This window comes from Schistocerca cancellata, chromosome 4 (genome assembly GCF_023864275.1).
Source record: "Schistocerca cancellata isolate TAMUIC-IGC-003103 chromosome 4, iqSchCanc2.1, whole genome shotgun sequence".
NCBI lineage: Eukaryota > Metazoa > Arthropoda > Insecta > Orthoptera > Acrididae > Schistocerca > Schistocerca cancellata.
In genome coordinates this window covers 65,386,477-65,398,907 of record NC_064629.1, presented here as the reverse complement: position 1 = coordinate 65,398,907, position 12,431 = coordinate 65,386,477, and the positions used below count along the sequence as shown (strand labels likewise).

At 43.4% G+C, this 12,431-nt stretch overlaps 1 protein-coding gene across 1 annotated transcript in view; it reads left to right on the top strand.

The window, feature by feature from the left end:
- LOC126183342 (uncharacterized) overlaps positions 1-12,431 on the top strand; it is a 907,422-nt gene that overhangs the window by 841,571 nt on the left and 53,420 nt on the right. The window contains exon 15 of the mRNA XM_049925224.1: positions 4,105-4,231. Coding sequence (XP_049781181.1) covers positions 4,105-4,231 — 127 coding nt within the window. The remainder of the gene's footprint in view (positions 1-4,104; positions 4,232-12,431) is intronic.

Genomic DNA, 12,431 nt, shown 5'->3' with positions numbered 1-12,431 from the left:
CAGCCATCAGTTATTTTAATATAAGACCGAAAGTGAAGCACTGTGTCGGTAAATACTGTGCGCAGTAAAAACCTGCTTGCAAAGAGGTCACAGAGATTTCGTTTCGGGCCCGCAACAGTGTGATGCCTGGTGAGCGCACGACTTGGAGAGCAACCAGCGTACTCGGTTTGTGGCGGGCCCCCGGGAAGCCCAGCAGCAGGCTCTGTGCACGCCTCTGATGGAGCATGCTAAGTTCACCCAACCTGGATATGATGTGACGTCATTATGACGTATGTACGCTTTAGTCGATTAACACACCTATCGACTTTTACGAACGTTCGAGATTCTAAACTGTCGTCAGCTAGTTGTTTGTTTTGACACGTGCGATTCTGAAAACAGCTCAGTGTGGCAGCGTATATGTATTTCTCCAAAATAAAAGTAAAAGAGCTGGATATTAATAGAAATATTCCTGACCGTGGCCTTGAAAACACCACGGACTACACGTTTCGTAAAAAAGTGAAGTCTTCTTATGTCCCGACCAGATTAGATTGTGTGATTGTTGTATTGAATGCTTACGCCGAAAATAATATTTATTTATTATCAACATTTTAGTATGGTTTCATACAATTGGTCTTGTCAGTACATATTAGATTGTAGCAGCGTACTCTTGCTGACTTTTTTTTCTTAATTTATATTGCTGAAAGAGAACTCGTGCAAGTTCGTTAGCTAAGTAATTTATATGTCCATCCCAAGATAGTCTTTTATCAACCATAGTTCCAAGTAATTTTACACTCGGACCGCAGAGACAGGTACCTTAGTGTCCAGTAATGACGTGTGTAGAATGATTGAATTTCGAACTTAAAAGGAAAAATATGAGGCATTGTTGAAGAAAAATCGTCTACCGGAGATGAAATACGAGGGGAAGTGGATTTCTCAATGTAATCTTAACCAAAGGTTAGTGTCTAGTACTGATTGACGTATGAAATGATTGAATGCAGTGTCAAAACATTCCATGGTGGTATGATAAACCAGACGTACTGTACATTATGTCATGTATACAACCACAATAGTTTTAGCATGTACCTGGCCATGTCAATGTGGTTTATGTCAGCAGTATAATTTGCTAAGACAAGATTATGCAAAATACGAATTGCATCACAACATGAGTGGATACCTTAAACTATGCAGAAGTCTCGTTACTTTTGCTGGATGCAGCTTGCAGAAGATGGCGCCAGTAAAGGTCTCTTACTCGGAGAACCAATGTGTTTGGTCATCATATACTCAGTTCAGCTTTGGAGTCTACTGTTCACAAACGAATGGCGCAGAGCACAGCGCTACCCTGTCACAACCTCTCGAAAGTTCACAAAAGTCGAATAGTCGATGTACGGTTTCTACCGTTTTCGATGTAGCGTGTATACGTCATAATGACGTCACATCGTATCCAAGTCCGGTGAACTTAGCATCCTCCGCCTCTGATGCGTCGACTTGGTTTCGTGTACTAGTCTCTCCAGTTTAGTACTGAGCTCACAGAGTACTAGTTTAAGTATACGTCAGAGATACTCCTAGTCAGAGATAAAACTTAAGCATGAAACTTAGTGATACGTTGACAGTTGCTCTACAGAACTGATAGATAAGTTTTATCTTTGACAGATAACAGTCGATATCTTTGACAATAATTATCTGTGTCGATCACGCCTAGACTTCCACTGTGCCCCTTTTCCGTAGTATTTATGTCGCTGCCCGATGTCTGAGCTGTCAGTCGCCAAGAATTAGCGGCACGAGTAGTACTTCTGGATATGTCCAGCGTAGCTCTCGACGAAACGTTAGGAACAGAAAAGTTTCATGGATCACGATCATGAAACCTGAAAGATTTACCTGCAGCTTCATTGTATGATAACCCATTTTCCTTGTTCTTTCAGTGCGTTGATAATAATTAACCCACAATAAATAACGTTCAGGAGAATTTGAGGAACGCTTAGCTTGACATGTTCAGGAGTTTCCACAACTCAGTTTCCTCTTTGTTGAATGTAATCTTCGCTATAAATGGTGAAATATAATAAAACAACTGTAGTTACAAAACATAACTCGCTAAACAGGACTGCTATGCAAATTAACTGTGTAGCAAGTTACAGAGAATAGAATATTCCTTGCTTCAGGAACATATGAAAAAAGAGTTGTAGCTCAGAACGTGACACAAGTGCTTCAGCTGAACACTACTTCTGAAGCTTCTGTGTCCTGCGACTTATAGTTTTTCATTTCTTTCATTGTTAATTGTTTGCAAAAATTTATTAATAAATGTTCCACACGAGTGTGTAGTTACAGCATTTCTAAGACTGATGTAGTTCTAGACACTACACATACCAAGATTTCTTTATGGCTACCTCGAATAAACATGTTGTTGCAAGCCCTCATCGACGAATCCGCAGAGAATTTTTGTTAAGGAAAGCATGCTTTTCAATCCATTGTCTGTGAGTTATACTCATGACGTATCCATAACGTACTGGGAATTGATAACAACTAGGTACTGTGACTGCCAGTCTTAAAGTGAATTCTTAATGTTGCGCTAAAATTTGTGTTTCTATTAGAACTAAATAAAAGGTCCTAGAGTGAATTTTAATTCTGCAGTGAATCGTGCACTGGTCTGAAATCAGCACACACTCCGCTATAAAATGAAAACTCATTCTGGAAACAATCCCCTAGAATGCTGCCAAGGTATTTCTCCACAGATACCTTTCCTTCCAGGAGTGCTAGCCCCACAAGGTATCCAAGAGAAGTTCGTGAAGTTTGGAAGGTAGGAGAAAGAGTTACTATTGGAAGGAATGCTCTGAGAGCAGGTGGTGGTAATACATGGGTAACTCAGTCACTTCCAATAAAATATGAGTCTTGCTTGCCGTAGAAAAGGTATTTTATTTGCTTTCAAAGAGAAATTCTGAAAATTCTGCAAGATGTATCATGTTTGTGTTTTGGAAAGGAGTTTTTTTGCAGTTGTTTTGAAGAGGAATCGTGTTTGTTATGTTACGTTGAAGGTAGTATTACATGGTACGTCTTGCCAAGATGGTCAGGAATATATGTGAGAAGCTAGAAACCGAAGGAAAAAAAAAATAGATATAATAAAAACGGTTGGCCGTAGGATATTTTTGATACGTGACCTCTATTTCAATTATTTCTCTCGTCTCTAGTGACATCACTATCGACGGGATGTTAAATTCTTATCTTCTTTCCTTTTTCAATTATTTCTCAGCCTCCCGTTTAGCAAATATTTAAGAGTTCCATAGTCGTTCGGCTTCCACGTTACGTTGTAGTAAGTCTGTCAACAATGGGTAAGCTGAAGTGGTCCACAACTCGAAGAAAGGCAAAGACCCTAGCGAGGACACTTGACACACAGCTGCAGCATCATGACGAGAATAAGGGAGGGAACCAGAAAATTATTTCTACACAGTGGTGGCCGGCCGCAGTGGCCGTGCGGTTCTAGGCGCTACAGTCTGGAACCGCGAGACCGCTACGGTCGCAGGTTCGAATCCTGCCTCAGGCATGGATGTGTTTGATGTCCTTAGGTTAGTTATGTTTAAGTAGTTCTAAGTTCTAGGGGACTGATGACCTCAGACATTGAGTCCCATAGTGCTCAGAGCCATTTTTTTTTTTTTTTTACACAGTGGTCTTGAACTTGGTAACAAAGAAGGTTAGCTTATATTAGATCATCTTAGTATGCTACACAAAAATGCTATTATGTTTCGGTAAATGGGTAAGTGTCTAGAGAACGTACCATAAGGTCAAAAACCCTAAAAGACGATTTTAGATTAAGTAACCGAAAAAGCAGAAGAAGAAAACATTAGTTTAGGGCACAGAGTAGGAGAATCTCATGCCCATAACCTTCGAGCACAACAATTTATTATCCACGAGTGTTTCAAACATTTAACTCAGGAGTGCCTGATATTATTCCTCTTGTAACTATTGTGTTAACAGCTACTTACTTTTTTTTCTTCTAGTGTAGACAGAAGGGCAAACAGTGGAAGTTGTGACAGTTTTGTGGAATGCTTTTATGCTGATAATGCAACAAATCTGCAGTTACCGTTAGGGCATTAATTTCACAAATCTTTAATGTTGTACTGTTGTCTGTATTTCAAGGACAACCGTCGAACAGCTCCAGAACGAGATAAACGCTCTCGATGGCCGCATGAAGAAGATCCGAAAGCAAATCGACCTACCGAGTACAGAAATGGAGATAAAGTCTCAAATGTCTGACTTCCTAAAGGTAATACTCTTAACGTAAAAATATAAATTAATTGCCTTAGTAACTACTTACAAGAATACAGAATTTTTTTGTACATGTGAATTTTTTTAAGGAATATCTAAGCTAATTTACAATCATAATCTGTAATATTATGGAATGTTGGTTGTAGGGTTGCCATCTGTCCGTGCTGTAGTATACAGAGAAGTTGCAGCATTAGAAAATTGTAGCGAAATGCAGGAAGATCTGCAGCGGATAGGCACTTGGTGCAGGGAGTGGCAACTGACCCTTAACATAGACAAATGTAATGTATTGCGAATACATAGAAAGAAGGATCCTTTATTGTATGATTATATGATAGCGGAACAGACACTGGTAGCAGTTACTTCTGTAAAATATCTGGGAGTATGCGTGCGGAACGATTTGAAGTGGAATGATCATATAAAATTAATTGTTGGTAAGGCGGGTACCAGGTTGAGATTCATTGGGAGAGTCCTTAGAAAATGTAGTCCATCAACAAAGGAGGTGGCTTACAAAACAATCGTTCGACCTATACTTGAGTATTGCTCATCAGTGTGGGATCCGTACCAGATCGGGTTGACGGAGGAGATAGAGAAGATCCAAAGAAGAGCGGCGCGTTTCGTCACAGGGTTATTTGGTAACCGTGATAGCGTTACGGAGATGTTTAACAAACTCAAGTGGCAGACTCTGCAAGAGAGGCGCTCTGCATCGCGGTGTAGCTTGCTCGCCAGGTTTCGAGAGGGTGCGTTTCTGGATGAGGTATCGAATATATTGCTTCCCCCTACTTATACCTCCCGAGGAGATCACGAATGTAAAATTAGAGAGATTAGAGCGCGCACAGAGGCTTTCAGACAGTCGTTCTTCCCGCGAACCATACGCGACTGGAACAGGAAAGGGAGATAATGACAGTGGCACGTAAAGTGCCCTCCGCCACACACCGTTGGGTGGCTTGCGGAGTATAAATGTAGATGTAGATTGTACAGGACATCCTGTATCTGAAGTGAAAATTTTGCGTTCTTTATTATGAATTTTTGTCTCGTAAAAACCAGCTTTTGTCTTTTTCTGTCTCTAAATATTTTAAAATCCGTTTTTGATTTGAGCCCGTTGAAGTTCACAGTAGCCCCATTATTTTTTTTATCTTTGGAGCCTCAGAAGCAGGAAATCGCGTGATGTCTCGCCATTCAGTGGTAAAGTTGAGCATGTTGGGTTATTTGCCTATCCTATCAATATTTTTTCTGCATGTTTTGTCATAACTACTGCATTGTAGTGTTCGTACTGTTAAATGGGTGTCAGTTTCTGTTACCAATTTCAGTAATTACCTCATTCTGTTAATGAAACTAACTATAATGTAATAGAAACTGGTCCGTACCACTGGGTTTCAAAGTGTTTATGAACTGTCCCTTATTTTTGTGGAAAATCCCGTATTTTTAGGTAAATGTCCCTTATTTCTTATACCAAAAAGTGGCAACTATAGTTGGTTCGCCCTTGTACGTGGAGTCTTAATGCCGTTGGTACACTTGGTACGCAAAATATGTCCACATGCGCCAGGCAATTCTTGTAGATTAAGAAGAGATGGATCGTGAACTCTCAGGTGCCATTTAGGTCACGTAGATTTGACATCAGCGAAATTGAGATTATGATATCAAGTGATTTTCACCAGTATGCACCTCAAACCGTACTTCAGCTTACTGGCCTCGTTGTATGGTTACTCATAGTGTTGGAAGACGATGTATCCGATGTGGAATTCAATAGCCGTAAAAGGATGCAAAATTTCAGTAGTGATATGTCTGTAGACAACCAAAGCGGCGCAGTGGTTTGTGCAGTGGGCCAGCAATCGGGTGAAGTGGAGTTCAAATCCCAATCCACCATTCTTGATGTACGGTAGAGATGAGATACTGGCGGAAGTAAAGCTATGAGAACGGGTCATGAGTCGTGCTCAGGTAGCTCAACGGCAGACAGTTATAATCTGCCACAACGTTTCATTCTTGATACAAGTTTCCTACATAGATTAGACGGAAAATGGAGACGGCTGATTACCTTCCCTATCTTTTCTCTGTAGGAGTTTGTGTTCCGTCTCTAATGACCTCGTCGTGGCTGGACGTTAAATACAATCTCCCTTCTTTCCTCTTCAACATTTCTGTAGCTCACGGCCATCACGATCAACTACCGAGAATAACAGAGTGGCTCAGATGATCATTCACCGAAGATCAATACTGCCGGCACTGTCTCTATGAATGCTGCCTTTTGGCGTTGCATCAGCGCCAACGAAAAATACGGGCCCCGCAACGAACTCGTGTGATGCCACATTAGACGGCATGTCCGCCACACTTGGCGAACACTCAGCACTGTGCAGGGTTCACAGGAATTCAATGTGTAATTGAAAAGGTACCCACTAAATGTCTTAACTGTGTTATGTGCTATCGAGAGCTTGCGTTTAAACGCGCAATCAAGAATTATTCTACTCGTCTGAAATGGTTACTCGCTACACGCTGGCATACGCCAGACGTGCTGTGACGTACGCGCCACGGCATGTCTTTTTCAGGGTGACGCAGCAAGAACCGTACACTGTGAGGTGAGGATAGCAATATGCACATATACAGATGGCGGTAATATCGCCTACTCGACTTACAAAAAAAGGGCAGTGCATTGGCAGGGTTGTCATTTGTACCTAGGTGATTCATGTGAAAAGCTTTCCGACGTAGCTACGGGCGCACGACGAGTATTCACAGACTTCGAATGTGGAATGATAGTTGGAGCTAGATGCATGGAACATTCAATTTCTGAAATCGCTGGACAATTCAGTTTTCCGAGATCCACAGGGTCAGGAATGTGCCGAGAACACCAAATTCCAGGCATTACCTCTCATTAAAATCCATGGAGAAGAAATAAAAACTTTGAGGTTTGCCGATGACATTGAATTCTGTCAGAGACAGCAAAGGACTTGGAAGAGCAGCTGAACGGAATGGACAGTGTCTTGAAAGGAGGATATAAGATGAACATCAACAAAAGCAAAACGAGGATAATGGAATGTAGTCGAATTAAGTCGGGTGATGCTGAGGGAATTAGATTAGGCAATGGGACACTTAAAGTAGTAAAGGAGTTTTGCTATTTGGGGAGCAAAATAACTGATGATGGTCGAAGTAGAGAGGATACAAAATGTAGACTGGCAATGGCAAGGAAAGCGTTTCTGAAGAAGAGAAATTTGTTAACTTCGAGTATAGAATTACGTGTCATGAAGTCGTTTCTGAAAGTATTTGTATGGAGTGTAGCCATGTATGGAAGTGAAACACGGACGATAAATAGTTTGGACAAGAAGAGAATAGAAGCTTTCGAAATGTGGTGTTACAGAAGAATGCTGAAGATTAGATGGGTAGATCACATAACTAATGAGGAGGTATTGAACAGAATTGGGGAGAAGAGGAGTTTGTGGCACAACTCGACAAGAAGAAGGGACCGGTTGGTAGGACATGTTCTGAGGCATCAAGGGATCACAAATTTAGCATTGGAGGGCTGCGTGGAGGGTAACAATCTAGATGAAGACCAAGAGACGAATACACTAAGCAGATTCAGAAGGATGTAGGTTGCAGTAAGTACTGGGAAATGAAGAAGCTTGCACAGGATAGAGTAGCATGGAGAGCTGCATCAAACCAGTCTCAGGACCGAAGACCACAACAACAACAATAACCTCGCAGCACGAACAACGCACTGGCCGATGGCCTTCACTTAACCACCGAGAGTAACGGCGTTTGCTTAGAGTTGTCAGTGCTGTAGACAAGCAACACTGCGTGAAATAACAGCAGAAATCAATGTGGGACGTACGACGAACGTATCCGTTACGACAGTGCGGGGAAATTTCGTGTTAATGCGCTATGGCAGCAGACGACCGACGAGAGTGCTTTTGCTAACAGCACATCACCTGCAGCGCCTCTCCTGGGCCCGTGACCATATCGGTTGTACCGTTGATGACTGGAAAACCGTGGCCTGGTCAGAGAGGCCCGAGTTCAGTTGGTACGAGGTGATGGTATGGTTCGAGTGTGGCGTGGACCACACGAAGCCATGAACCCAAGTTGTCAACGAGACACTCTGCAAGCTGGTGGAGGCCCCATTATAGTGTGGGCTGTGTTTACATGGAATGGGCTGGATCCTCTGGTCCAACTGAACCGACCATTGACTGGAGCCGGCCGCGGTGGTCTAGCGGTTCTGGCGCTGCAGTCCGGAACCGCGGGACTGCTACGGTCGCAGGTTCGAATCCTGCCTCGGGCATGGGTGTGTGTGATGTCCTTAGGTTTAAGTAGTTCTAAGTTCTAGGGGACTTATGACCTAAGATGTTGAGTCCCACAGTGGTTAGAGCCATTTGAACCATTGACTGGAAGTGGTTATGTTAGGTTACTTGGAGAGCATTTTGCAGCCATTCGGGAAACTCATGTTTCCAAACAACGATGGAATTTTTATGGATGAGAATATGCCATGTCACTGGCCCACAAATTCTTCGCTATTGGTTTGAAGAACATTCTGGACTATCCGAGCAAACGATTTGGGCACCCAACATGTATCCCATCGAACATTTGTGGGACATAATCGAGAGGGTTTTGAGCCCATGCAACGTCGAGTTGTTGCACACCGGGTAAAAGGAGGTCCGACACGATATTAGACGATATCCCATGACTTTTGTCACATCGGTGTATAAGCGGAGGAGAGACGGACGGGGAATCACCACATGTTGTGCTCGCGCAGCAGCCTAGGTGCACTGCGAACAGCGGGTAGTTCATTAACATATCCATCTGTATACCTCTTTCACTTTTTTGTCAGGGACATATTGTTCCAGAATTAAATTAAAAACATTACCCATACTCCGTTTCTGAACAAGGTTTTTAAGTCAAATCCTCTCCCCCGTATTCTCCCTGTGCCCCATTAACAACTTGCCCTGTGTTTGGTTCAGAATTTCCTGACTCTTCGATGCCAACTGGAACAGCCTTCTGTGCCTTTAGAGGTACGAAATGAAAAGTATAATTAAAGAAGGAATATTGGGATTCATTTGTTCGACTACATGGGCCGCAAATGGTAAAATCCACAGAATTAACGACTTTCACAAAGGACAGATTCTTAGGCCTGTTTTTCAGGTTTTCTGTTGGAAACTGACTACCCGAAGTGCGTTCGTCTTTGGTGCGCTCGTCAGCTGCCCACCACGTTGCGAGTGTGTGTATGATGTCAATCAGCTGTAGATTGTGCCGAGTGTGGAGTTATTAATTTCCGAGTATGCTGTACACTGCGCATGTGCAGAAACAGGGAACTCTGGCAGCTTCTGCCGCGCAGGATTAGCCGAGCGGTCTAAGGCGCTGCAGTCACGGACTGTGCGGCTGGTCCCGGCGGAGGCTCGAGTCCTCCCTCGGCCGTGGGCGTGGGTGTGTGTGTTTGTCCTGAGGATAATTTAGGTTAAGTAGTGTGTAAGCTTAGGGACTGATGACCTTAGCAGTTAAGTCCCATAACACAAAAAAAGAAAAGATATCCATACAAATTATAAAAATTGATGTAGGCTACACATACTTGTGTGTTTGTATGTATGTTCCACATCTCCTCTAAATCGCTGGACCCATTTCAACCGAACATAGTACACATACTTTTTACTGTCTGGAAAGAATCACTGTGGGGCTGGTGGAGATGGAAAGAGGGAGGGTAAAGGAGGAAACAGACTAATAGAAGGATTGAACAAATATACAGGGGATAGGCAAAATAATGTGAACACCTGTACTTACATGGGAATGGTTCATTAATAAGGGGTTGGATCCCCATTTGCCCATAGTACAGCTGCCATCCTTCTTGGAATACTGGCATATAATGAATGTATAGTCTCCAGACTCTTCGATCTGAACCTCTTCTAACTCCTGTAGTGACGAGGGAGGCGGAAATCTACTCCGGAGTCTGCGCACCAATACCGCCCACAAGGGTTCGATAATGTTCAAGTCCGGCGACTGTGCTGGCCAGGTAAAGCGCTGTACTTCAGTTGCATGCTCCTCATACCACGTTTGTACTGTCCTGGCTGTGTGAACAGGTGCATTATCGTCCTGAGATATGGCATCATTGTTGGGGAACAACATATGAATCTTGGGGTGCACCCGGTCACATAAAATGTTAACATAATCGTTGGCTGTAACACGGCCTTTGAGAGTAATAATGGGAACAGCACAATATAGTGATATGATTGCCCACACCATCACACTTCCACCTCCATGCTTAACCGTTGGAATCAAGCAATCAGGATTGTAGGCTTCTTTTGACGTTCTTCAGACGTAAACCCGGCCCGATGTTGGAAATAACGACAACGTTGGCTCGTCAGATCATATGACGTGTTTTCAATGATCAGCCGTCCAGGATTTATGCTCCTGACACCATGTTTTACGCTTCTTTTCGTTGGTTGTCGTCACTAACGGTTTCGGTATAGCAACTCGTCCATGAATATTCCATTTATGGAGTTCTCGGGGAGGGGGGAGGGCACTGTCGATAGATACGGGGTCTCGAAGATGGCTATTGAGCTCTGCAGTCGCTTTAGCCGCCGTAATTTTGTGTTGTTTTGACACAATTCGTGTTAGCGTACGACGATCTCTGTCATTTAGTTTTGATTTGCGCCCACTATCACGTTTACACGATGATGTCTTTCCATGTTTTGTGTGCCGGCCGGAGTGGCCAAGCGGTTCTAGCCGCTACAGTCTGGAACCGCGTGAATGTTACGGTCGCAAGTTCGAATCCTACCTCGGGCATGGATGTGTGTGATGTCCTTAGGTTAGTTAGGTTTAAGTAGTTCTAAATTCTAGGGGACTGATGACCTCAGAAGTTAAGTCCCATAGTGCTCAGAGCCATTTGAACCATGTTTTGTGTAGGCTGTCATGACTGTGGAAACAGTTGCTCTTGAAACATTCAGTAAGTTACCTGTCTTGCTTACTGATGCTCCAGCAAATCGAGCCCCCACAATCTTCCCTCTTTGGAACTCTGTTAGGTCTTCCATTGCACGTCGACCTCGGCCTCTGAAGGCAAACATGAAGTGTGCACCACTAGTAAACAAGCTGCATTGATGCCTAGTCCTTAATGAACATGCACAGTCCAGCGCGACACGTGCCTTACCTGCATTGTTGACCGTCAAACACAACCATCCCATTACTACAACTGTCCACATTATTTGCATATCTGCTGTATATCTGCGCAGCGCCAGCTTGTAAACGATAAAGTAAAAGGGCACTATTTAATGCGTTCTAGATATTGTATGATGTGTTTGCAAGTAATGTTTTCTCGAGTTTTCTCGAGGGCTGAGTCCACCTCGCTTGCCAACAGCGTTCGCCAGCCCGGATGGTTGCCCAAGTGCTATCAGAGCCCGACAACGCTTAACTTCGGTGATCTGACGGGCATCGGTGTTACCACTGCCGCAAGGCCGTTGACTTGGTGCTGAAGTATAAACGAAATGAACACTTGAGACAGACGAGACTCATCTCGAGAATAAAACGCCAGGGGCGCTGCAGTAGACTCATTTGTCTCCCGTAGTCAGGCAATGCGTAGCATCTCGGACATGGCGCAGCTGTCAGCTGTTCACATGCTACTGTCGTCAATATCTATGGAAAGTGGTTGAACGACGGTAAGATCACGAGTAGATAACAAGGTGCTGGAAGTCCACGCATTATCACAGAACGCTGACCCAACGACACAGTCGACTACGACAGCAGTGGCCACAGATTCGTCGAGATTAGACTGTGGATCACTGTGAACGTGTCGCCTGGTATTACGAATCACGTTTCTAGCTACACCAATTCAATCATTGTGTCCGGGTGCGCCATCAACTAAGCGAAAAGCTGCTCAAAACGTCCACCGAACCGTGGAGTCAGTCCTGTGGGAGAAGTACGAGAGGGTACCCAAAAAAAGGAACTATTTTTAAAAGCTATGTATTTTCAAATTGTTTATAAAACAACCTTATCCCCTTCAAAATACTCTCCAATACAATTAATAAATTTCTCCCACCGGTGCTTCCACTTTTCGAAACAATTTGGAGGCATCTCGTTTTCTTCTTGACTCCTTCAACATTGTCAAATCGGTGTCCTTTCATGCCAGTTTTAATGCGTGGAAGTAAGAAAAAGTGGCACGAAGCCAGATCAGGGGAATAAGGTGTGTGGGGTAGTGGAACCATGCAATTTTTAGCCAAAAATTGTATAACAGAGATTGC